This window comes from Falco punctatus, assembly GCF_963210335.1.
Source record: "Falco punctatus genome assembly, chromosome: 2".
NCBI lineage: Eukaryota > Metazoa > Chordata > Aves > Falconiformes > Falconidae > Falco > Falco punctatus.
In genome coordinates, this window is record NC_137581.1 from 79,127,972 (window position 1) to 79,152,872 (window position 24,901).

At 39.9% G+C, this 24,901-nt stretch overlaps 2 protein-coding genes across 10 annotated transcripts in view; one reads left to right on the forward strand and one right to left on the reverse strand.

Annotated features, from left to right (window-relative positions):
• The first annotated feature begins 542 nt into the window (after window positions 1-542).
• On the forward strand, window positions 543-23,847 carry FAM3B (FAM3 metabolism regulating signaling molecule B). Of its 2 annotated transcripts, XM_080376682.1 has the most exons (7): window positions 543-12,432; window positions 15,886-16,029; window positions 16,843-16,966; window positions 17,656-17,714; window positions 20,600-20,650; window positions 21,860-21,947; window positions 22,677-23,847. In XM_080376682.1, exons 1-7 carry the CDS (start codon window positions 12,414-12,416, stop codon window positions 22,918-22,920), a joined length of 729 nt encoding a protein of 242 aa, XP_080232808.1. In that variant the 5' UTR covers window positions 543-12,413; the 3' UTR covers window positions 22,921-23,847. The 2 variants fall into 2 exon arrangements, with proteins under 2 accessions (XP_080232808.1, XP_080232807.1); XM_080376681.1 differs by lacking the exon at window positions 543-12,432 and having other exon boundaries at window positions 12,981-16,029.
• Window positions 17,727-24,901, reverse strand: part of TMPRSS2 (transmembrane serine protease 2) — a 78,526-nt gene continuing 71,351 nt past the window's right edge. For 7 of the 8 annotated variants that reach the window (XM_080376627.1, XM_080376625.1, XM_080376624.1 and 4 more), the window contains one exon: window positions 20,801-21,729. The gene's annotated coding sequence lies outside the window, so the exon portion shown is untranslated. Of the gene's footprint in view, window positions 19,929-20,800; window positions 21,730-24,901 lie in introns of those variants that run through there. The other variant, XM_080376621.1, reaches the window with a different exon arrangement.

Here is a 24,901-nt window from a genome sequence, read left to right on the forward strand (position 1 = left end):
AGAGGGTCACCCTTCCTGAGTGTCATTACAAAATAGTTTGAGGAGGTGAAAACTGGGAAACTTGTTCAGCCTTAGTGTAAAACAAGACTACCTCTCTTAATTTACAAGGATGCTACCACTGGTAAGCATTTGGCTTAGAACTGGTCTTGAAGCACAAGACACTCCATACAACTGAATGCAACTCCTTGGCTTCAAAGTAGTGGATTTTATAAATATTAGCACTTCATGACTTTCCACTTTGGTGCACAAAAAAAAAAGCCTTTCACTTTTCCCCCTGATGTGGGTTGTTCTGGGGGTTTGTTGGGTTTTTTTGAGTTAAGGATGACTGATATTTAGAAAAGACTAGTCTCCATATGTATGGACAGATAATAAAGCTAAGGTCCAGGTTCTACCATGGTTTTTTTGGTGTTTCTATTGTGTGCATAACATAAAGGAAAAGCAAAGTAAGAAAGTCAACCTTTTTTTTTTTGTTTTTGTTGGATGAGCTCAGCAGCCTGGAAGTTCAAGGAAAAAGTATCTGTCTTTATGGACAGACTGTGAAGTGAAAGTGTTAATGCTGTAATGCTGGTAATCTGGCTTGGTTTTCAACTTGAACAGCAGTTGGAAGTGTTTAGTTTAGCTTCAACGGTTTGTCAATCAAATGAAAAGTGTGTGTACTGACTGGCTGAAAACAAACATGTCGTAAGACTTGAAAACAATAGTGGGAGAGAGCAGAGAAGAATATATTTGACCAGACCTCCATTGTGCAAGCGAAGATCTTAATGCTGAGGTCAGAATATGGTATTTTCTTTGCAAATAGGACAATTTTTCTTGTATCTAGGCAGTGAGCACTGCAGCACCTCCATTGCTTTTCTACAACACTGGCATAGTGAGTTTGAAAGATAAACAATGCAAAGTTGAGGAGTCCAATGATAACTGTTAGTTATCTGGGTGGGTGGTGTTGTTTTGGGTTTGTTTTTTTTAAAAAAAGGAAAAATTCCTTTGCATTTTGATAGCACAGCAGTTTGCATATTTGTGTGGGAAACAAGTAGGGGAAAAAAAAAAGAGGAAGCTTAGCTCTGAATCCCCCAATTCCTTGCCTAGAAAATTTTCTGCCTGTAATCCTTTCCTACAGCTTTCAGATTCACACTGCCTCTGCATCTGCCTCTGCATGGAATGAGCAAAGATTTCTTTTTCTCAGGAATAGTGCTTTTACAGAGGTGCACATAATGTGCGTGAAAATAAAGCACTGTTGGTTTGTGTTTGGTTTTTTTAACTAACTTGTGTATTTCACTTCATAACTGGAAGCGCCTGTGGTTTTCTTTCCTTTTTAATTCTTGCGCTTTCAGATTACCTGGCTGAATAGAGTAAAACAATTAATGATGTGATCAAACATGTGAAAATTATTTCTCTTGGAATTAGGAGTTGGAAATAGGAGGAAATAGTTTGCCTTCTTTATCCTCTGCCTCTTAGTTTTTTAGAGGAGGAAAATGATGAATCATAAGAAATGTAAGAAACTATAGAATTTAGGTGTTTTCTCCATATTCTATTTTCCATATATATCTTTCTTTATGTCTTAGAATTAGAATTTTTAGTACACATTATAACAAGAAGAAATTCCCTTGAGTTTTTCTTAAGGCGATAGACTTTGCCCTGAAGATAGCAATGTTTCCAATTCCGTGTAGTTCTGTACCATCCTCCTGGGTTTGGTTTTACACATAAAAAATAATTTTGAAGTTGTATTCCTTTTTTCTACAGTGTGGTAATATAAATAATGCTTCTGTCACCTGTTTCAAACAGAAACACAGTGTGAATATTTGGATTGATACAGTGTAAACAATGAGCCCTTTTTCAATTCAGAACGTAGTAACCCTTGTATGCTCTTAAAATTACTTTTTAACTGCTTCCCTCTCCCCAGCCCCTCCTATCTCCATACCATAAAGAGTATTAGGAAGGAATTTATTGGGAAAGGTTCCTAGTATGCTTTCTAATGACAAGCAAGATTTCTTCTGAGTCATTTAACAAAGTCTTTTTAGTACGCTAGATTTCATATAAAAGCCTTTCAGTTTTACCTTATCACTTTGAATGTCATTGGTCAAGACATTTTAATAGAAAGACTTGAATTATAGGAGCAATAATCAAGTAGCACAAATGAAATAGTAATATATTCTTGAGTTTTCATGGCATCCCTTGCCACTAAAATTTGGCTTATAGTAAAAATGCTGTTAGCGACATCTGCTAGCAGCACAAACTTCATCTCAACTTGTAAATTGATACTTAGACTGGCAGATATTCAGGTGAGTATTGCTTTGTTGCTCTGGCAACAAGAAGAGCAATAGAAACCCTTGAGGATTCATTTTTAGCCTACAGCACATTAAGAAAAATAATGTTCTTGAGCATTTTTTTATGAAAGATGAAATACCGTGACAGACTGCAGTGTTACCAAGTGTATCTTACTGGTGATCTCTTTCTCTGATTTCTTTTTAAGGGAGAGTGCTGTGAGGTATTTTATGCTCTCTTAACTAACTTCAGTGATAAGATTAAAAAAAAAAAAGGGGGGGGGGGGGGGAAGTGAACAACCAGAGTGTTGAGTAAAGATGGTGCTGGAAAATATTCTCTATTTATTGTGGAAGACAGGATGCTCCAAATCACAGCACTCTAAATCATTCTTTGTACATGTATCAATATTTCTTGCAGTGTTCTCCTAATGTGAATGTAATATCATGTACTATGAAAATGTCAGAAAGCCGTGTTCTATTGGATGCAGCCTTTTAGATAATTGATGCTATCAATGCAATCATTAGGGATTTGAAGATGTGTCATTTCAGTTCAAGTAGTTAAACCTGAGTTCAGGCATGGGAATATGTTAGTTCTATCCCACTGCCTTCCCGAGTTTTAGAAATGTTATCATGGGCTTTTTGGCTTAATTTAAATGCTAAAGAAAATAGACAAAGAATTTTAATAAGCCTTTTTTTCAGGTTCTGTAAAAGAAGTTAGGTAGAGGGTATTGTTCTGTTTTTAAGGTGAAAGAGCTTGCATTTAGGATTTGTATGTCGGATCAACCTGAATGCAATATATCAAGGCAGTGTACCATTCCAGTTCTCAGCTCTGAGGCTGTGCAGGTTAACTAGTGGTAATCTCAGAGCTATTGGTTTTGATATCTTTTTCACATCAGTTGCTTAATTACAGTTAACTCTTTATCAGCTAAAGTTGACCTTTAGGTATTCCACCCAGTTACTTGCTATGTGTTGGCTGGCTATGTTTCATTGAAGGATGAGCCATTTGTATACTAACCTTTTCCTTTTAAATATGAAAAAGCTTATGAGACTTGCTTGACACAGCACGTTTCCAGAGAGAGTGGTCCTTAAATTTTCTGATAATCCAAAATGATTGTGCTGCTGAAAGCTTCTTTGATCTCTGTAGAGGTTTCCAACAACTGGACTGGTTGATTGTCATATCCTGATCTCAGATGTGAGCCTCATATATATAAGCAGTAATATGAGTTGCATAAGGAAGGGCACTGGTACAATAACCTATGGAGGTAAAAGTAAAGGAAATTATGGAAAGAGAAGTAAGCTACCCTTAATTTCACTTCATTAAAAATTGTAAGAGCATAAAGGATTGATCCTTTTAAGAAAGGTCTGTAAAATTTACCAAGACATTAGTTCCTGTCAAACTTGACTCTTTGATTGATAAATTGTTCATTTCTGGCTGCTGAAGTTCTTGCTGCTGTTCAGAGAAGCGAAGACAGATTGGTAATGGGGTACAAGCAATCTTCTGAGCCAGTCAGATTTTCTGGCTTCTGGGGCCTAATTAGATGCTAGGCCAGGCTTGTGAGTAATCCAGAGTCCTGGTAACGGCTCCTCAGGAACGTTACCTGAAATATAATCGTTGGCTTCAGCTGAACCCATGGATAAGATGGGTCTGTGCCACAGCACTAACTGACAGAGGGGCTACAGTGAGCTGAAACTGGCTGATGGTTGTCAAATGTGGAGATGCTAAATAATTGAGTCTTCTACCAGGCTTCCAGATCAAGGCTGAGGGTTCTTGGTAGAGGAAAATGGGAGAGCGACTACAGGTGCTGACAAGCTGCTGTAAGTGTAACATCAGTCAGTCACCTGGCTTCTTGGGTAAGGGTTCAATTGTCTGAATATTTTGAAAGCTAGTGTACTTTAAGGTGCCTGTTGCAGTTACTGGGAATTATCCACACACACACAAGTGAGTAAGGGGCACAGTCATCTTCAAGTAGAATTATTGGCCTCTCCATATTGCAAAGAGCATAGTGCTATGTCTTACCCTGAGCAATAGTATATTTGTAAGCAACAAAACAGGCTATTTTAAAACATGTTGACATTGGTGACTGTACAGTAGTCGTGAAGGGTTCTCCTTTTCATTGTAGCTAGGCTTTAGCTGGATCTTTGTGGTCAGGTAACATTTTAAATACTGGGAGGTTTAGATTAGACTATGAAGGCACATGCAGAATTCTTTTAAGCTAGCCAAAAAGTAAAACACAGAAGGTAATTGTCAGCATTTAAAAGAAAGTAGCCCTCAGTAAGTGTTCTCTCCTTTTGACTGATGATAATCACTTGCAACCAATGTATTTGAGTATAGCTGCTGTCCTACTAATTCACTGGCTTCAAGTCTTTTTTTCTTATTGTCTTCTGGCCTCCTTATTCCCTCCCCAAAAAAAAGTTCCTAAAAGCTGAAGACCCCTGTACGCAAAATTCAGCCTTCTAACAAAAGATATGTTCTTCTTGGTGACCATTCACAAACCTGTTTTAAAGTAGCTTGTAAGGCTTTAGAAATTAAGTCTAGGTTGAAAATACTTGTGTTATTATTAGGAGGAGAATTAAAGCCAAAACTTCATCTATGTCAGTGGTCCCCAAATTTGTGTGCAAAGAACTCCTTCGTGCATTTGACTACATTTCCTAGACCTCTTTTTCTTCACACTTGGAAATACTTAACTGCTTGGCCTTCCCCACTGGTCCTGTACATTCTCCTTTGTCTGCCCTTATGAAATACAGGGGTGGAGAGGAGGACCACAAGGTGCTGTGAAACTTAGTGCCATTCCCAAGGCAGATGATAGCCCCCTCCTTGAAGGCCTTACTGGTTTTTGTCCTACTGCCAACTGCAGTGGACCCTTACTGTCTGTTGGCTCTTCTTGGTGAGTGAGACACTTCTGCTTTTAACAGTTGAGCAATGCAGCCTGCTCTGATTTTACAGTGATACATACTTAGGCAAAATAGTTGAATAAACTGCATTGTTTGTAACCATCTTCTCATCACATCCCTCTTTGAGGAAGGAAATTTTTATAGGGCCGTGTCAAACCTGTGAAGGGTATGTTTATTTTCTGTGTTGTTAGAGAGGAATTATATAGCTGAATGTTTAAATGGCCATATTTGCAACATAGCTGTCCTTTGGAAAATTCTGGAGGGAAAAAATGAACTCAAAGTCACGTTGAAGTGGTACTGAAAAGACAACTGGCAGTTTCTTGATAGCACCAAGGCATGGATTACTGCAATATATCCTGGGAAAAATGGCTTTACAAGCCAATACTCTGTGTGTGCATAAGCTATACAAGACTGACTGTTTAAATAAGATATGTCTGAAACAAGCCGTTCACATTTTTTATTGAAAATTTTATATGGAGATGCAGAAATCTTTTAACGCTACATCAACTGTTATTTGATAGTTATTTAGGAAGCGTGGAAAGGATTTCACCTTTAAGGAAGTAAGTCCATCTTGTAGAGGCATTTCTTCACCTGATTTTTATGGGTTTTTTAATAGACAATGTTTTTAACATTGACTGAGAGGAAAATGGGATCAAAACTTTGAAAAAAAGGGGTATAGTCTTTTTAATTCAGTCTTCAGGTGATGTTAGGAATCTATCCCACTTAACTGTCAAGCCTCATTACTGAATTTTCCAAGAATTGATACTTTGTACTTTCAGGTCTTGCCATTTTCAGATAAACACTATGTAAAAAATCAAATTTTGTGCTGCTTAAAATAAATGATTAATTCTTTCAACCTATTCTGTGTGTCTTTTTAAATCCTGTTAAGATGAACTTCAAAGCTGATAAATCATATCCGTCCAAATTCTTCCTAGCGCTTTGTGACTTTCAATTCTAACTTCTGGCTTTAGCTCTGGAAAAAAAGCAGAACAGCTTTAGTTCTCATCTGAATCTTGCAGGGAGGGGAAGAGGCAGGCAAGTTTAGCCCCGAGGTGCTTTTGCCCAAATAACTGAGATGTTCTCGCTTCAACTTTCTGTCAGTTCATTTCAGTATTGGACAGAAATTGGGCACAGAAAACATTAACTTGAGAAGATGAAGCTTGTGATCATCTGGAGTGGATTCAAGTAATATATTGGACTGTTGCTGTCAACTGCCCTAAACTATGGATCTAGAAGGCATACAGATTGAATGTCCCTGTTGCTAAGACAGCTAGCCACCCTGGGAGTGTTGGTTTCTCACCTTGGGAAAGCCCGGACAAGGGTGGTTACCGTGCTCTCTGTTTTGTACCCCGGGAGGTGGCGCACATGGTTTGTTTTTCAAATAAGAGAGTTTTGAGCCCTTGCACAGCAAATTGTGTTCTCTTGCTTGAATTCTATTAAAAGTACTTTCCGTTTTTCTCTCTTTTAAATATCCTATCTAAAAAGGCCCTTAGTTTGGGGTGTCCTGATCATGTAGTAATAGCCCTCTTCCCTCCCCCTAAAAGCCTCTTTTGAAAATACTGTTTTTAAGCCCTGAGCTTTTATCTTTGAAGGTAGTACGGTATATTGTGCATGTTGATAAACTTAGGGGATTGGTCAAGCAAGACAGATTAGCACCAACTGTTTAATATGGTGGGTTTATGTCAGGCTTTGGAAAGCTGGCTGCTTTTGTTTATTACTGTCCTAATACTCAGTGAAGCCTACTTATTATTACACAGCTCTGCTTGCAGGAGTACTGTACAAGTTTTCCATTTTTTTCTTGTGCTTAAGTTTCTCTTATGCTTGGAAATTGCCCTCATCTTCAGAGCACCTTCTGTGCTTCAGGCTTACTGAATCCAAAACTGCAAAACTGTCTTGTTCATTTACAATTCTCTTGCTTATCTTTCCCCATTAAGGCTGGCCTATCTAGACAAAACACCTTTCAAGTTTGTGTATGAAACATGGAATATGAAATTAAGAATTTATTGCAAGAATACTGCTTTTTTTGGTAACAACAGGGCAGTGTAGACAAATATGTGAAGGTTTACAATATAAGTGATCAATGTAATTTTTCAGGACAACATGTAATTCTGAAGGCCACTTAAACTGTAAACACTAACTATTCCTGTTTCTGCATCAAAACAAACTCTTTTAAAAAAAGTAAATGGTTTGGGGTTTGGTTTGTTTTATTTTGTTTTGGTTTTGTTTTTTTTTTTCTTTCTGGAGGCTTACAAATAATAACTGCCTATACCTTGACTCATCATTTGTTTTTCTAGGAAATTCAATAGCATTTCTTAAGAAACACGGGTTATTGTAAAGACTACAAGAATCTACGCTGCCAGTGTATACGCAAATATTAGTATATTGGATTTTCATAGTTGTTAGCTACATGAACCTACTTTTTAAATAAACAAGGATTGTGATTCTTCAAATTCGTTCTTTTCATGCACTCAGCATTGTTCTGAAGTACTCTGCATAATACTTTTTCTTTAGTTGAGGTTTCTTTACTTGTAAGCTTAACATTAACTTCAGCTTCCCCTGTTCTTACTGTATGAGATTTTTTTAATTGTTGTGTATCCTGAACATTCTCTAGGCTGGTGTTTTATGCTGATCTTTAACTGCTGATGTATTTTTACAGTCTTCTGGTTTGCACAATATTCCCTTTCATTGACTAACTTATAGCCACCTTTTTCCTACATTGTCCTGAAATACCAGCCCGCTGTGCTGTGACTGCGCATATCTGTTGCCATCCTGGCCTGCAGGTAAGGTGATAACTTTTTTCTCTCTTCCCCCTCTCTAAAAGACAGGTCTTAAAGAAATCCAGGTCTCGCACTGTGTGTGCGGATTGGGCTTCAAAAGTGGATTTACTGTGGTCTTTTGCTCTTCTAGAACTCCAGCGTCACATTAAGGTGACCTGAGCCCATCACAGTGGCGTCCAGCCTGGGTCCCTGTTGTAAAACCTGGTGTTGGCAGAATGGATCAGGGAAGAGCTTCAGGACCGCAAGATGTCATCAAGCTACAAGTGCTTTGGGACTGCTGACAGCAGGGACTTTACCAATCCAGCTCCTCTGGTAAATCTCTACTTGATTGAGCAGGCTTGCAGAATTGTTTACATCCAGGTTGGCTGTAGACCATGTGGGATTGCATAGGGTCTGTGCTGATAGGGACCTGAAGGCCTAATGACTGTGCTGACAGCAGCATTTCAAGAAAGCAGGTAACAGAGATCCAGTAGGATTGTGCAAAGTCATATCAAAGTATCCAGCATTTAAAAGAAGGATTTTACTCTCCCTCTCGTTTTGCCTTTCTCCCTACCTTTGCCTTCCTCTTCTGAAAACTCAGCTGCAATGTATTAATGACTAGATTTGGCCCCATAATGTATTAAGCTATTACTGCTAATACTGAGGAAACCTTGCTGGTCAACACCTTCTATCTGGATGAAGTGCAATTGAATATATTTTCCTTGTGTATCTCTGGATTAACAAAGCATAAGAAAAGCACACATATATGCCCTACCTTCATGTTGTTTAACAGGCCAGCAACATCCTGGCAGCCAGACTCCCTAGCTTTACAGGTTTTCTAGGTTATCAACTGAAAGTACTCATTGCTTGCTTTTTTCCTTTTGGTCTATGATCTATTTTTGTACATCTGGGTAGGAGATGTTAAGATTTTAATATATCCACAAAAGAAGTATCTAAAAGCTGTTATCTTGTTCTAAGTATTTGCTCCTGGGTTTTATAAAGGTGTTCAAGGTATACCAGAAAAAAAAAAAAAGTCATTGTATTAAAATATGCATTTAAATCCCTATTTCTCTGTGTTACTCTTCATGCTGCCACAATTCAGGATGCTGAGGTTTTACCTGAATTGTGGGCACAGACACACAGTAAAGTATGGTGAAGTTATGTCAGGTTAAAGAACTGGTCTTCCATATTGCCATCCCCATTGGCCATGTATGTTCTTATCTGTCCCAGGTCTTAGTTAAATTAATTAACTTAAACATCAGTTGCATATTTTATGTAGGTGGCTACTAGTTTTTCTAGTAGCCCTTGAAGTCATCATGACCTCTACAAACAAAGGTTTGGTACAATATTCTTTCTCTGCCTTACAAATTCTGCCTCCGTTTTAAATTATTATTTTAACTGAACCTAGCAGGATTAAACATACATTGTTGGCCATTTGTGGATGAGCAGAGAACATGTAAATTAAATAGCTGCGAGGACTGGAATGACACTTTTGCTGATTTGTTAGCCTAGTAGGGTGGATGCAGAAAATACCTCTGGAGGTACAGTGGCTCAAAGGGCAAGCAGAAACTTGCTGTGTTGTAATTTACAGTGTTAGCAAACAGCCATAAACTTTCTGCAAGGACTGTGGCTATTGTGATAAGACATGACTAACACGTAAGCACTGTATATGTATATTCACCTGTTCCATTTAGTAGTGTGTGTGCAAGTCATTTGTTTCCTGAGTAGATTTCCTGTGCTGCTTATCTAAGCTTTCAAATTGGAATGAATGGTTACAGCATAAGAACAGAAATGATACTTCAGAAGTGTTCTGCATCCTACAACTTTGATGAATTACTCAAGAAAGAACCGTTACACTTTTCTTTTAGCAGACACAAAACCGAGATACCTGAAGTAAAACATTTTAAGGTTCCCTAGTCCTTTGGTATTTAAAATCCCCTCAGCTATAGATCACTGGCTTTGGCAGGCAAGCAAACCAGTTAGTTGCCTGCTTTTGTACCAAATGCCTGCTTGTGTGTAGTTCAATGTAGTTTAGGTGGTAATGAAGTAACCTGCTACGTTTTTCTTGTGGTTAAAAGCAGGTAAATTGGCAGTTATCCAATAGACACCAATTGCTAATGATTGGTTTTTTTCACAGTAAGGTGTTGAGGTGGCGACAAGCTCCTAGGGGCTTAAAATTTTTATCCATGGAGTCTGTGACCCACCAATGTTCACACAATAAATTTATTTCAAAATTAAATTACCCGAGTTCTAGTTACTTTTCCTTGCTTTAATAAAAGTAGCAGAATTTTTCATTTGGCTACCATAAACTGTAGCATTTGGGGTTTAAAGACCACCATTTTTACTTTAAAGGCTAGAAATGCACTCCTCAATAGTTTCAATCATTTATTAGCAGAGACATCATTTTCTGATGTGCCATCTTGCAGCATAACAGTTCCTGCAGAAATAACTGTGTATTTGGAAAAGCAACCCAGACCAGTGTTGTCCTTAACTTCTTTTGCCCACTCATAATTCCTTTTCCTTTTGTCCTGTGCTTTTCATTTCTTAAGTTTATTTGTCCCATGCTAAATTTAATTATTCACACACCTAAGTTTTATTGGATGTTGCTTTTCATTTGCAAGCTCCAGTACATTTGAAAATAACCAGCAGCAATTACTCCCTCAGGTTTTACCTGCAATTTATAGGATATTATAATATCCCACTCGCAGACGAGGACAAGAAATGCCTCTTCTCCGGGGACTAGAAATATTTATAACTTTCATGGGTGTCCTGGGAGGAAGGCAAAAGCCCCAGTCTGGCTGTGGTCCTGTGTGTACCCTTCTGCAGAATTTTTTTCATCTGTTTGCTGAACTAAACATAATTTCTATGCATCATTAGAGGCCGAGGGGAAAGAAGCAGCTTAAGGGAAACTAAATCAGAGAGTTTTAAGGGCAAATACTAATTCACAGTGTAGTTTGAGCAGTTTTCGAAATGAAATCACTAGCTTCCTTTCTCGGGTGTTGCTGGACTTGGAGGTCTTCAGCTCAGTTTCCTGAATGTGCCTGAGTGGCTTGGCTACTTCAGTCCTTAGAAGCTGTCTTTGATGTGAGCTGTAACTTCCTTGGTTCAGGGTCAGGGCTGCCTGGTGCTGGCAGAGCTCAGTGCCCATGCAGGCCAACAAACACCTATCAACCAAAGCATGTTGGAAACTGGAAGTTTTAAAACCAGCAAAGCAAGCCCATGATGTGGGGCTCCTGATGGCAATGCCTTTATCTATCATGTTGTCAGCCACAGGCTGGAAAACGTGCCCTGCCAGCACTGTGCTGTAGTTTCACACTTCCTAGGTCTGGCCTGGGAGGCTGGGGAGCCGGGAAGGAGCGGGGGAGAAGCAGGGGTGCTGCCCCACATCCAGAGTGTGAGCAGTGCCGGGGTTTTTGGTGGGGCAAGAGGAGCCAAGGACTGACCAAGCTACCCCACCAGGAAGGACACATGCAGGCGAGGGTGCACGACACCTTGCTCGCCGCACTGGCCGCAGCCACGGCAAAAAAAGATAATCCAAGGGCTCGGCCCTGCGGGCTGGTGCCCATGGTAGGACTTGTGTCACTCCAGTGCTATGGCAGTGGGAGGAGGAAGGAGGAGGGGGGGGTCCGGCAGGGCCCTGCCCCGTGGCCTCGACAGCTGGAACACCAGGCAGACCCTGGCCATCACCAGGAAAAAGCCCTTGCTCGCTTGCTTTCTGGGTTGGGTTAAACAGACTTAAAAATAACGGGTTCATTTTGAGATTTGGGGGAAAACGGCTTTTTGAATGGGCTGCCAGATGGCATGTGAGCCTTCCTTCTGATCCGTCCAGCCAGTTGGTTTCTTTCTGCAGAAAGTAACTTTCAGCGCTGCATGTTTGAGTTTTTAGGTGGTGTCTCCTGTTGTGTCTCCGTGGCTCAGAAGGGGCTTGGTTTGGGAACGAGTCCTCCTTCCCCTCATCCCACATACCCTCTCCTCCTCCTCCGGCGCAGCCATGGCCGTTGGGAGTACCAGGCCCTCCCCTCATCGCCCTTGCCAAGGAGACGCCATGGGAGCTCGGTGCTGCCCGGCCCTCCTCGACAAAGCAAACGGCAACGCGGCCTGGCAGGCCCCCTCGGCCGCACCCGGCGCTGTGGGTCTCGCCGGCCCCGGCGCCCAGCTCCGCTCCCCAGAGGTGCCCGCGGCTCCCCGGGCAATGGGGTGGCAGGGCCGCCTCCTGCGCCCGGCAAGCACAGCTTCGCCCCCCGGGGTGGCAGCAGCCGCCGCTGCCACCTCCCCCGGCGGCCCTCCGTGGCTTCCCGTCTGGCGAAACCGCCCAGGGCAGCGGGGTGCGGTGCTCGGCCGGCGGTGCCCTGCCTGGCCGTGCCGCCGGCGGCGCCGGGGCGGTGCGGCGCTGACAGGTGGCCGTTCCCCTTCCCGCGCCGTCCCGGTGGCTGCAGGACGAGGCGGGGGAGAGCGACGAGGAGGAGTAGGCGGAGGAAGGGCAGGCAGCCTGCCCCCGTCCTGAATAATGTGGCTGAACCGGCACTGTGAGTAGCGGCCCCCCGAGTGAGGGGGGCGGCGGTGGGGGTGCCGCTGCCCCGTGCTCCCGCCGAGGCGCCTCTCGCCGCGGGGAGGGGGCGGGGGGCTGCTCCTGACGGCGCCCCTGAGGCGAGCGGCGGCGGGGGGGGCCGGTGTCTGGCCTCGCCCCTGGGCCCCTGGCCAACATCAGGAAACGGATGGACTCCCCGCTTCCTAGGTTGGACTAATTTGAGCTGGAGTCTTGGATCTATCCTTTTATTTTTATTACTTTTGTTTTCTCTTGTTAAAGCCCTGCTGCGTACGGACAGGCGTGTGTAGCAAGGTATGGCAGCGTGGGGACTCTGAGTCAGCTAAGCACGAAAAACGCTCACGTTGTTGCTCGTGTTTAGTGATTTGGTTGCTGCCAAGAGGCAGGCAGCACCTGAGGGAGAAAGGAGACGGGGAGTTGCGGTGAGGTGGGACCGCGGCCGGCCACGCCGCCAGCCGGCCTGCCCGGGTCCCGGGCTGCCCACAGGCTGACCGGCCGGCGGAGCGCTGTGGGCACCCCTGCCGAGACCTCGGGTTTGTGCCACATGTCTGAGCACAGCGAGGGCCCCTGCCGCACTGCCCGGCCCCACGCTAAGCCAAGGAGTGGGCTGAGGAGCCACTGCCTCTGGAATCAGCAAAAGCGTAGCCTGGCTGTCCTGCGTGTAGGCTGGACTTCGCGTTTGTAATTCCTAACTGCTGCGGACAGCAAATCTTAAGCTCTCTTAACTATTTCAAGTTTGTCTGAGCTGGTGACTTGGCTGCTGTTGTGTAGGGTTTTATGTGTGTCTATGCAGGAACTCAAAAAAGAGCGTATGTGTGCCGGATACGTATCCTCAGTAAATCTGTGAGATCCAAGTGGGCCCAGCAGATAGGGTCAGTGAGGTCCCCCAGAGCCTTCTGAATCCAAGAAAGCAAAACCAAAAGTTTTCTGATAGTGGAAATATTTTGTTTTGAGAATTAAGTACAAACTGTGCAGGAAGTTGGTAATGTATTCCTTAAACCTTAAAAGGCACATTTTAGAAACCATTAAGAAGCTTGCAGTTCAAGTAAAATATGGAACACAATAACAAGAAGTTGGATGTTATGTACTGCCTCTTCTCCTTAGGTAAAAAGGTGTTGAGTTGTGCTGTTGAGCCTGTTTTGCAACAGAGTTGCTCCATATTTTCAATGAAAACCAGTGCAAAATCGTTGTAAAGATAAAGCTGCTAAGCCAGCAACAGAAAAAGCAAAACCAAACCTGACTGATGGTGTCACAGATCTTTACAATGCCCCCCACCCCCCGAAAAAATAATTGCTGACATATTTAAATAAACTTTTAGTTTTCACTTAATTCTTCCTGAGTTTTGTCTTTGAAACTTCTGATTTGGTCTTCTTTACAAATTAAATATATTTTGTGTGTAAATCTGATTTTTTTTAATATTCAGAAAGAGAAAAAGTGAGTATGTTTTATTTTGCTGGGTTCCTGTAGCTTCCTTCTTTGTGCACATGAACTTTGTCAATGTTCACATTCACTGTATGAACGAAATGTTAGGGTGATTTTCAGTATTATTTTAGTGCAGGTTTGCACCACTACTAGTGGTAGAGTGAGACGGATTTCTCGTAGGCTGAGGTAATAATTGGGAAATGTGTCCTTTCTCTGAAGATTCATTATATTACTTTCTCAATCTTAATCCTTTGATGAAAATATAGTAAGTTTCTCACAGTTATCTTCCTTACAGTCACACAAATGCACACACTTAAAACTCCTAAATACAATGACACAGAACATTTTAGGAGCACAGATCAGTATCTTAAAAGGGTTTACTGTCTTCACACACACCTTCCTTTTTTCTGAGGCAAGGAATGAGAAACTGGGATTATTTACAGAAGAACCTTCAATGTTCATAATGATCTGCATTCTTCCTCGCTGAAGTTCAAGCTGGAGTACAGCAGTGCTTCATTTTTAGGGGATGATTGGGTCAGAGAGGGCCACTTGCTACTTCTGTTGCTATTATAAAGAACGGGGAGTTTAGGTGGTAGTACTGTTCAGCGTTAGCTTTACCAGTCTGCATTTTCTGCAGTGTTCTGTTAGGGTTTTGATTTTTAAAGCTAGGTAATACGCAGGAATAACCACTGCACAAATACAGGATACGGAGTAGCTAGAGAGGTAAAATCTTTGCAGGAAAAAATATTCTAGTCTTGATGATGGATTATAAAAAGAACGTGAGTGAATAAAGTCTACTCTCCTGGAAAAAAAAAATAATCAAACTTCCTTCTGGTACAAATAACCAGAAGTAGAGTGTCCATAATGTGTATGTTGAACTAGTGTGTCTAGTCTGTGCAAAACAGGACTTGAGGAGAACAAGTGAACAATTTGGCCTTATTCTGGAGAAGAGGTAGGGCAGAAATCGTAATATTTATAAAAGGCAGTTCCAAGAAGGAAAGGAATATCTTCATGAAAGTAAACTGTTATAAAGAAGATTTAGGTTAGATAATACACTATTTTCTAGCAGGTTGGCAAAGTGAGCATACTAATTATTTTGGACATTGGTTCTGTTGAACTTGATTTTCAGGACTACGAAACTAAAAATTCTTCCTTTTCACTTTAATGGACCATTGCATTCAAGGACAGGTTTCTTTACAGACCAGGAAGTATCTCATGACATCAAAACATCAGTGTTCCGCAGTTGCAGTGTGATACTTCCTTGTTTAGTTAGTGTCATAAATTAGGTGGTGTGGTTCTAGAGCAGGAATGCATGTTACCATTTGTAGTGATGAGGAAGAGGATCTATCGATATGCAATTTGTTTATATTTCTTCATAGTCAAGAAAATTGTGAGTCCTGTTGTAGTGTGTAGATGCGCTGCTAATATGGTCCATGGAAACTGACATAACTGGAACAGCCACTCCAGTCATGTTTGAATGCAGCCAGAGCTCATGGTGTGAACAAGATTATTTGGGCCTTCTCTAGTTATTTTTACCTAGCGCCTCAAAAGGGTGGATGGAGGGAGTTTCCTGTATGGTCAGCGCTTTAAACCATTTCTGTAGTGTCCGCCTATCACAGAAAATCAATACTATTTGCATACTACCTGTATAGTCATGTGTAGTATCTGGTACTTATTTTTCAGAGTCAAAATCCTACTAGGGTTAAGTTGAACTTCATGTTTCTTTGGAGTATTATGGGTTTGGATTAAGGGGAGTGTTGAGGGGAGTTTTCTGTTTGAAGATCAAGTTTTAGAAATGAAAAGGGTTGTCAGAGATGGGAATGCAATGAATACTCTATTGCCACATCTCTGAAGGTTGTGGTTAATGCAGTGTACCAGAAATAAAATAGCCAGTTTGCGTAGCAGTGCCAGAGAAAATACAAGATTTTGTGTGTTGCTATGAAAAAATCTTTATGCCTCTGTGGTTTTCTTTCTTTTCTTTTCTTTCTTTTCTTTTTTTTTCCATTGGCAGATCTGTTGAAATTAGTAGGAGTCCTGTTGACATCGTTGGCTGGTTGGTACTCGGGATACTTCCTCTGTGCTTTTGTATCCAAAACCACCATAACAGCATCCATTGCTAATCTTCAAGACATTGGAAAGAAACCAGTGTTGAGGGGTGTGTAGTTGTATTCCTTTTAAATTTTTTTCTTTATACTATTTCTAATGTTGTATATTAACATGCTAAATGATAAATGGCTTGTTAGCTAATAAATCATGTGGTACGTGCAATTGTAAGAATGAAGTTGGGTGTGTAATTAGTGCAAGTCTGAACTATTTCTTAGACATTATCTTTGAAGAAACACAATGTCAGCCTATATTTGTCACTATGCAAATATAATTAATTGAATAGTAATGTAAGAACATCTTATTTGTTTGCTGGCATATAAGCACAAAGCTGCAGCTGCAGCTTTGGTTATATCACATGTATTTTACAGTTATGTTAAACTGTTGAATCACTAACCAAGCTTTGTGATTAAATTCTCATTATCTTTTCTCTCTAATCTGACTGGGTCGCTTAATGTGTACATTTTTCTCATTCTATGACTATGTTATCATGTGAAAAAGGCTTAAAATGAAAATGATAACTATTAACTTCAAGCTATTGGTAGGAAACCTTCATCTGTCTAGCCCTTGATTCCTATTCTGTGAAATAGCACTTAATAATTACTCTAGGTTCAAATAAGATCATACTCTGTGGGCATTTTTCCCTAGATAAGCTTGCTATTGGTCCCCACAGCTGTTTGGAATTCAATGGTAACTTAAAGCCCAGGCAAATCTGTATAATGTTGCCATGATACTGGAAAACTGGCAGGATTGGGTTCTGTGTATGTATGTTTGAGCTTAGCATGTTGACATTAAGTAATTCCTTCTATGTAAAAACTGTTTATCTAGCATCCAGGAAAACATTTTCTCATCTTTGCTGTTGTAGCTCCAGTCCCAAAAAGGCAGAAGTGTGATCACTGGTCTCCCTGCTCACCTGGGGATTATGCCTATCGGATTCTTAGTGGTGGCGGCAAGGGAAAGCTAGCTAAGATTTGTTTTGATGATGAGTTGTGAGTACCAATCTAACTTTAAATCTAAGCAAGTGCTTTGTATTGTGGAGAAGGGTACTTCCTTTTGGTTCAGTAGTAGAAAGTAAGCTCCTACCAGGGGCTTTAAACTTCAGAATATATCTGACAATATTTAACTCTTTTTTTTCTTTATTTTTTTTAATAAATACCTAATCTGAGGTTATTTTCTTTGATCTGCTACGTAAGCTGTATTCCAATGTTAGTTTCAAGTACAATTTTTAATTTTCATGGTGCTGAATGGCCAGTTGTTTACAGTATGTTGAATTATCAATACCTTCTGAAATTCTTTCAAACTGCTTTTCAAAAAGCTTTTCAAACTGGAAGGTAGAATGATTTCAAAACCTTGCAAAGATCTTTTATGTAGAAATAGTCCACACAGAATGCTGCCACAGAAACACATTTTATCTTGTTTTTTTCTTCCTTTACATTTCTGGCTGCATTTGTATGAAGTACTTTTCTTGATCTGGCTCAATTTGAAAAACTCATTGTGTATTGTTGAAGGAAACTGACTGATACAATGTGCAAGATTTTTAAGCCATAGCTCTTTTTTACTACAAAGTCTTGAAGTAAATAACTGAAGAAAACATGAACATCAGAAAATTACTTACCGTTGGTAAGTATAGCTTTGGATCAGATGCATTCTGCTGATACTGTATTTATTTCAATTCCAGGCTTATAAGCAAAGAGAAGGGTAATGTTGGAAGAGGTATAAACATTGCCATTGTCGATTGTAAGTAAAAGAAAAAAAGTTAGACACATATTTGTGCTGCAATAATTTACAAAGCTTCTTGGGCAAATTTGGGGGTTTGTTTGGGGGGGGTATTTTTTACTAGCTAGTATGGAAGAAAAGCGAAAGGAAAAAATTGCAAACTTGATTCATGTTAAATGTAGGAAAAACAAATCTGTGTGAGAGAAGTGGTCTTCTGGATAAACAAAAGAAATGTTCATAATCAGTATAAGAAAATAGAAAATGTGTATGTAGAAGTGGTATATGTGTGTTTTATTAGATAAAAAACCCTGCTTCTTATGTAAGATAGCAAAAATACCTGTGATCTCCAGCAGTAAGACTCAACTTTCGGGTTCAGTCCTTGATAAAAGAGATCTGCTTCTCCACTGAAAAGGGGTGAGCAGTAACTGAGAATTGCAGGTCTGCTCCAAGGTACAACCAAAGTACAAATTCCTTTTCCAGACTTGGTCAGTGGACAGAAAGACAAACTCAAAGTTTGATTAATATTAAACTGCCATTATATGTCTTTACTTATAGTAGGAGCTGTTGGAAGGCAGGAGGTGCAGTTTATTCCAGATCTGGAAGCACCATTTTACTTTAGGTGAATGGAAATGGTGATGAAGCACAGTGTCTTCAATAATGGATCCTGAGAAAAGTGAATACCTAAATGTTGTGAAGGGGGTAGAAAAAGGGAGTTCAGATGCACAATCATGTTGGTTTTAATCACAAAACACTTATGTTCCAGGTTTTTTTGTTTCAATACTGCTAAACAAGTTCTTGACCTTGCCTAAACTTGCATGATTTTATTGAAGTCACTGAGTTAAATGACCATAAACAAGAATCTGATCCAATTTTTTTTTTCCAATGAACTGCTGTATTTCTTTTTTCTAATAAGGAATCACAAAAAGTATACTGTTTATGATAGGCAAACAGTTAAAAATTAGTTTTCAGCACACAGCTGTAGAGTAAGAGGGAAAATGCACATCTTGAATGCATAAGCAAGGTTATAGCAAATAGGAGTAGGGAATTAGCATTGTCTTTGCATCTAACATTAGTGAGGGGAAAAAGAAGTGATATATCAGATTTTCACATTTTTAAACAGTCATTTCCTTCATTGCACATATAGTTGTTTTAGCTACACTTTCATCTCCATCTGCAGGTAAATCTATCCATTATCTCGAAGCAATTTGTAGAGAGATGTATTTTCTACATGTCCTCTAATTATATCAGTCAAGCTAATGACTGTGCTCAATAAGTTTCCTATGGCATCATGCTTGTATTTTATTCCATAATGATAACTCTTTCTTCTCTGAATGAATATGGTCTTTTGTAAGAAGGAAGACAGAACTATTAAGCCCAAGCTAACACAGAGGGAGGAAAGAATTTTGTGGATTTCTGCTGTCCTCACTACAGCCTTCTCCATTTTTTTGTGATCTCTGCTCTGAAGCCCAGTTCCAGTATGCTCTTTCACCACGGACAGATACTTGCCACCTTTTCCCCTCATCAGTGTGGTAAACTTGTGTCATGGTTTAACCCCGGCCAGCCACCAAGCACCACGCAGCTGCTCGCTCGCTCCCCCTCACCCAGAGGGATGGGTAGAAGAATCAGAAAGGAATGTAAAACTCAGGGGTTGAGATAAGAACAATTTAATAGGTAGAGCAAAAGCCACACACACAGGCAAAGCAAAGCAAGGAATTAATTCACTGCTTCCCATGGGCAGGCAGGTGTTCAGCCATTCCCAGGAAAGCCGGGCTCCATCACACGTAATGGTTAGTCAGGAAGATAAATGCCATAGTGCCAAATGTCCCCCCCTTCCTCCTCCTTCCCCCAGTTTATATACTCAGCATGACATCACATGGCATGGAATATCCCTTTGGCTAATTTGGGTCACCTGTCCTGGCTGTGTCCCCTCCCAGTTCCCCTTGCCCCTCCAGCCCTCTTGCTGGCAAGGCCCAGGAAACCCAGAAGTCCTTGATTTACTATAAACATTACCCAGCGACAACTAAAAATGTTAGTGTGTTGTCAACATTGCTCTCACACTAAATCCAAAGCACAACACTGCATCAGCTACTAGGAAGAAAATTAACTCTATCCCAGCTGAAACCAGGACAACTTACAATGTAGAGTCCTCTGTTCGGAACAATCTGCCTTCATGATTTTACTGTATATGGATCAAAGATAAGCCAGAAAGGAATCGGGGACTGCTGGATCTTCTCACTGAAAATGAATTGATTCACTCTAAATGGAAAAGACCCTCTCACGTAGCAGGGATTTAAGCAGGGTCTTGGATAACAAAATTCAATTAACTCAGTTGGCATGGATTTAGAAATTTGGAAAGTATTTCCAAGTGTACATGTCTTGTTTAAACAAAGATAGCCATCTAAACAGCAGTATAATTAATGATGAATATTAATAAAAATGTTTTAGAATTACTAATTGTTTGCATGCCTAATTTTTGATACAGTAATAAGCGTTGTGTTTCTGTCCACTGAGATCCAAGTGGTATGAAAGATCTGAGACACTGAACAGAATAGTGTTAAGCTCATTCATATAGTCTTAGGCTTAACTAATTTTCCTATTTATGGTTGTGACCTAGTATAGTATATATAAAAACATAGAAGCACACAGCACACTGAATTCCTTCTCTGAAATAAAAAGGAATAAAAATTTTTTGGTCACAATCTGATGATTCAGAGACTACATGAAACAAAATATTCTCCCCAAATCTTAACGTTATTCCATATTCTTTCCAATTTAAAACTTAAACAAAACTCAGAAGGCCAGTAATACACAAAATTAGAGATGCCTAGCTTTAGCTGAAAATGCTGTATATGCAGATTTAACTTAATAAATTTTGCTGATATTTACACAACTTTTTTTAATTACAGACAAAACAGGAAAAGTTACATCAGCAGAATTTTTTGACATGTGGGAAGGAGGTAGGGAAAAGAGTGCTTTTGTAAGTGTTTCAGTGTTAAGAAAAGACTTCTATAACTATCCTGCTCTTTCAAATGACTATGATTGTATTATCGACGGGGATCAGCTAGAAACAAACAGCTGTTGTCTTCATAAAATGTGGTCTGGCCAGATCTGATGACAGATTTTGCCTGAAAAGCTGGATTTCTTCTGTTGGTTGAGATAGTTAATTGTCTTTTTTTTTTTAATTTTCTTGCCTTTCCTTAAATTGTCAAATTGTCATTTTTTAATCATCTTACACCCCCCACCACCACCCACCACCCTATTATTTCAGTCTTGTAGGAACAGCATTGAGCTAGGTACCACATTCAAATACTTCACTCAGCAAAATTCCTTTTCCTGACATTTTTTTCTATCTTGGTTGCAAAATCATCACAGAAAATACGCTAGTCTGTCTCTTAACATCCTTCCAGGTAGCCAGAAAGATTATATACTTTTAGAATAGCTTTTAAGACATTTTCCAAACTTCGAATGGTAACAGTTTCCTTGCCTATTAGTGAGGAGACACAATGCTATGAGGCACTGGAAGCTGATTCTCTGACCACTTAAGAATGCTTCTGACCATACATGCATGAATAGAAATCACACTGAGACTAATCATGGGGCTACAATGTTATATACAGTATATAGACTGTAATGTCTCCAGGGTGCCTGTTACATTTTTTTATATGGAAAACAAGTGTCTTGTGTATGTTTAGCAATTGCAAAACCAATCAATAGCTTCGTGCGGCAAACATGCTGCCACTTACATTAAGTGGGTGGACAATGGGGTGTGAAACTCACCTCTGCAGTTATCATGGTAGTAGGAAGCTTGCAGGATAGCAATGACTTCTCCTGGCCTATTCTTTGCTTTGCTTACATGTATAATATTATGTGAGGTAAACATAAGAAACCATCTATATACTTACCCTGGGCGTAAATGTTTTTTGTAGAAGTTCAGAAGTATCTTTTTTACTACTGGGAAATGCAGATCAATCCATGCTTTCTTCGCCTTCAGTGAGAGCCAGCAGCTTTCTGCCCCTTTCAGGATTAGGCCCTCTGCCTATAAACAGAAAAATCGCCTAATTAGGTGTCCCTTTGAATAGACAAGGCCAAAAAGTTAAAGTAAGCTGAAAGTATATGGAATGTAATATGTGTGTAATGAATAATCAGTTGTGTAATTGATTCAACAGACCACTCAGGAGAGATGATGACTTTCATTAAAAATGCACCAGAAGGGTCCCTCCTTTTGATGGTGACTCATGATGATGGAAGCACCCGGTAAGCAAGTTATTCACAAGAAGCTGAGGAACAGAACAACGAATAGCTTGAAAATAACTGTTGCGTAGCGGTGTAAAGGAATGGTGAATTTCACTCTGTAGTCAGGGTTGTCCTCTCCTTTCCTGTCTAAAATGTTTTGATTCCATGTCCATTCAGTGCTTGCCATTTCATGTATGTTGATGCTTCCAAAGATGGCTAGATAGTGCTATATTTGTTTAAAAGCACCAGTTGTCCTCTTAAAGGGCACTGGTGTTACCTCTGGGTCACAGCCTTCTATTAGGAAGGTGTCCACACGTCCAATTATAATGTATCCAGTGGTTATTCCTTCTTACATCTTAACCTGATTCTTCAAGTGCTTTCAAATCTTAAGGTTTTTTGAGCTGAATTCATGATACGGTAATTATACAGGGAAAGAATCATTTGGTTGATAAACATTTGATGCACTTGCCCTTATTTAAGAATCATCAAATAGTATTTGAGATATATTTTTCTTCCTGCTACGCAGTTATAAACAGGTTGTTTATATCAGGAACGTAGTAGAGAAGAGGAAGAAAAATAATTTTGCTCTGGAGTTTAATGGCATGCTACTACAACAGCTCTCAGGATTTTTTAAACTTCTCATTTTTGCTTCTGCTGACTTACTAATGTAAGGCATGAATCAGCTGTGTTCTTTTTCAGCATTTTTCACGTCCTGAATTTTTGACATTTTTTTTCACTACGTTTTCCTAGGTTGAAAAATGATGCCAAAAAATTAGTAGAAGAGCTGGGAAGTAAAGAAATATGGAATATGAAGTTCAGGTCAAGCTGGGCTTTTATAGCTGCCAAAGGCTTCAAGCTGCCAGATAATATCCAAAAAGAAAAGGTCAGCTTCATTTTACTTTCACTTTATAGTTGTCTGTATATCAGGTGTAACCTTCAGGTGCAGATTTTGTGTGTTAGCTGTAATAACTGTAGTCTGTTCAGTAAGCCTTAGTTGCACAAAGCAAGTTCTCTAATGTGTCATCATTCTTTGCTTTGGATCTGGGCCATGTACAGTAGTGACTTCTACCACACCAGCACTAAATCATCCGTAGACAAGTTTCAGAAGTGACCAGCCATTCTAGAGAGTCTCAGTTTTGAAATGTCCAACCTGACAGGCTGTACAGAGACTTACATGTTCTCCTGGAAGGACAAATTCCAAGGACTTCCTGGAAATAAAACACTGTTTTTATATGAAAATTGGGCTGTCTCAGATTGGCCGTGCAAATACAGCAAGCTTGCATCACAAACCTTTTCTGAAAAACTTGCCCTCAGGCTTCAGGAGGACTAAAGATACCATTTTCCTATCAGATTTCTGTTTGCCTGTGTGACCTTGTTGTATTCACTTGCTATAAGTCCAGCTGTGCTCCTCTATATGACAGAGGCAGAAATGAGAAAACCCAATACGGAGGTCAGTTCCCTTGATGATACTGACTCCCTCCAAAGGCATGTGAAACTTCCATAGGTCTTTTCCCCAGAATATTGTTGCAATCTTCTTTGCATTACAGAGCTTCTGCAGGAAAAAGCTATTCAATTTAGTGTATATTATGAAAGCCATCTGGGAAATAAAAAAAAAATCCATGTAAGAGAGAAACTGGTGGAATCTTTACCCATTATGTCCAGCAAGATGTGCAACGTGTTACTTAGCTTCCCAGTCTTACCTACTTCTGTTGTACGAGGTTTAACAAACTAGTTTGTAAATGGAGAGCCAAATACAGATTTTAAAAATTACTTTTTTTTCTTTTAACAGATAAACCACTCTGACAAGAAGAGGAACAGATACGGTGGCTGGCCAGCTGAAATCCAAATAGAAGGCTGTATCCCAAGAAGCCTGATCTGAACAAATGCATACCTCATTAATAAAGATGATTCTATATTTTTAGATCTTTGACTCTAGAACCCAATAAGAACCTGAACACTTCCTGTACAATAGGTTGTATGCACAGTTTTTAACCTTTCTTTCCTCTATGAGGTTTTACTGTAGTTTGAAAAAAAATAGGTATTTTCATGACAAGTGGAGATAAAATACTCCGGTTTGGAATTATAGTGTTCAGGAAGTTAGTCATAAAATACCAGGAATTCTGAAAGTGAGTATACATTGTCATTAGTAATTACAGGGTTTGGGGTTGGTTTGTTTTTAATATGTTTTCTTTTGTTCCCTTTAAAGACTAATATGCAAATACAACTTAGTCTAAATTGTAATATAAAATCACTAGCAAGAAGGCAAATTATTTTGATGTTAGTTTATTGGTAACGTCAGTTCTCTTTGGAGAAAGTATGGAAATAACAGTTGCGTTTGTTGAGGTGGTTTTAGTGATGTTGACAACATGGAATAACAATGTCAACGTGTAAAGATCAAGTTACTTGAATTATTGTACCAAATTTAAGCTGCAAATCTACATGTTTGTTTCAATTATTTTTTCTTCCTGGAATTTTAGCTTTAAAAAATGTAGTGACTTCATGCAAGCTTAAGTGTTATTCATACTAACTATAGAATCAAACACATGATTGTAAGGAAACTGTAGAAGTCATTTATTCAGTTTTCCTTTTTCTGAAGCGCATCAAGTATGTCTGGCTGTTTCTTGAACTGGTGTTTGTCCCCCTGTTGTTCAGAAGCCTCCCATATGGCAGATTCCACAGCTTAAGTCGTTTCCTGTAGCATTTCACTGTTACTCTAGTTATTCCTCAGACATGCTAAATGAACATAAAAGGACCAGGCCAATTACACAGAGAATAATTGATCACCATTCTTTTTGCACCAGTCGGTTATGCATCTGAAGGCTGTCCTTATCAATGCTGACATCCCTCAACTAAACCTACCTGGTGTATTTTAATCTTTCTTTACATTTTTCTCAACAGCGAAACATTCATTTAGCAGCAAGTTTCTTTGCGTGCTGAGCTTCAGACGGACCGCAGCACTCTATGCAGCTACTTAC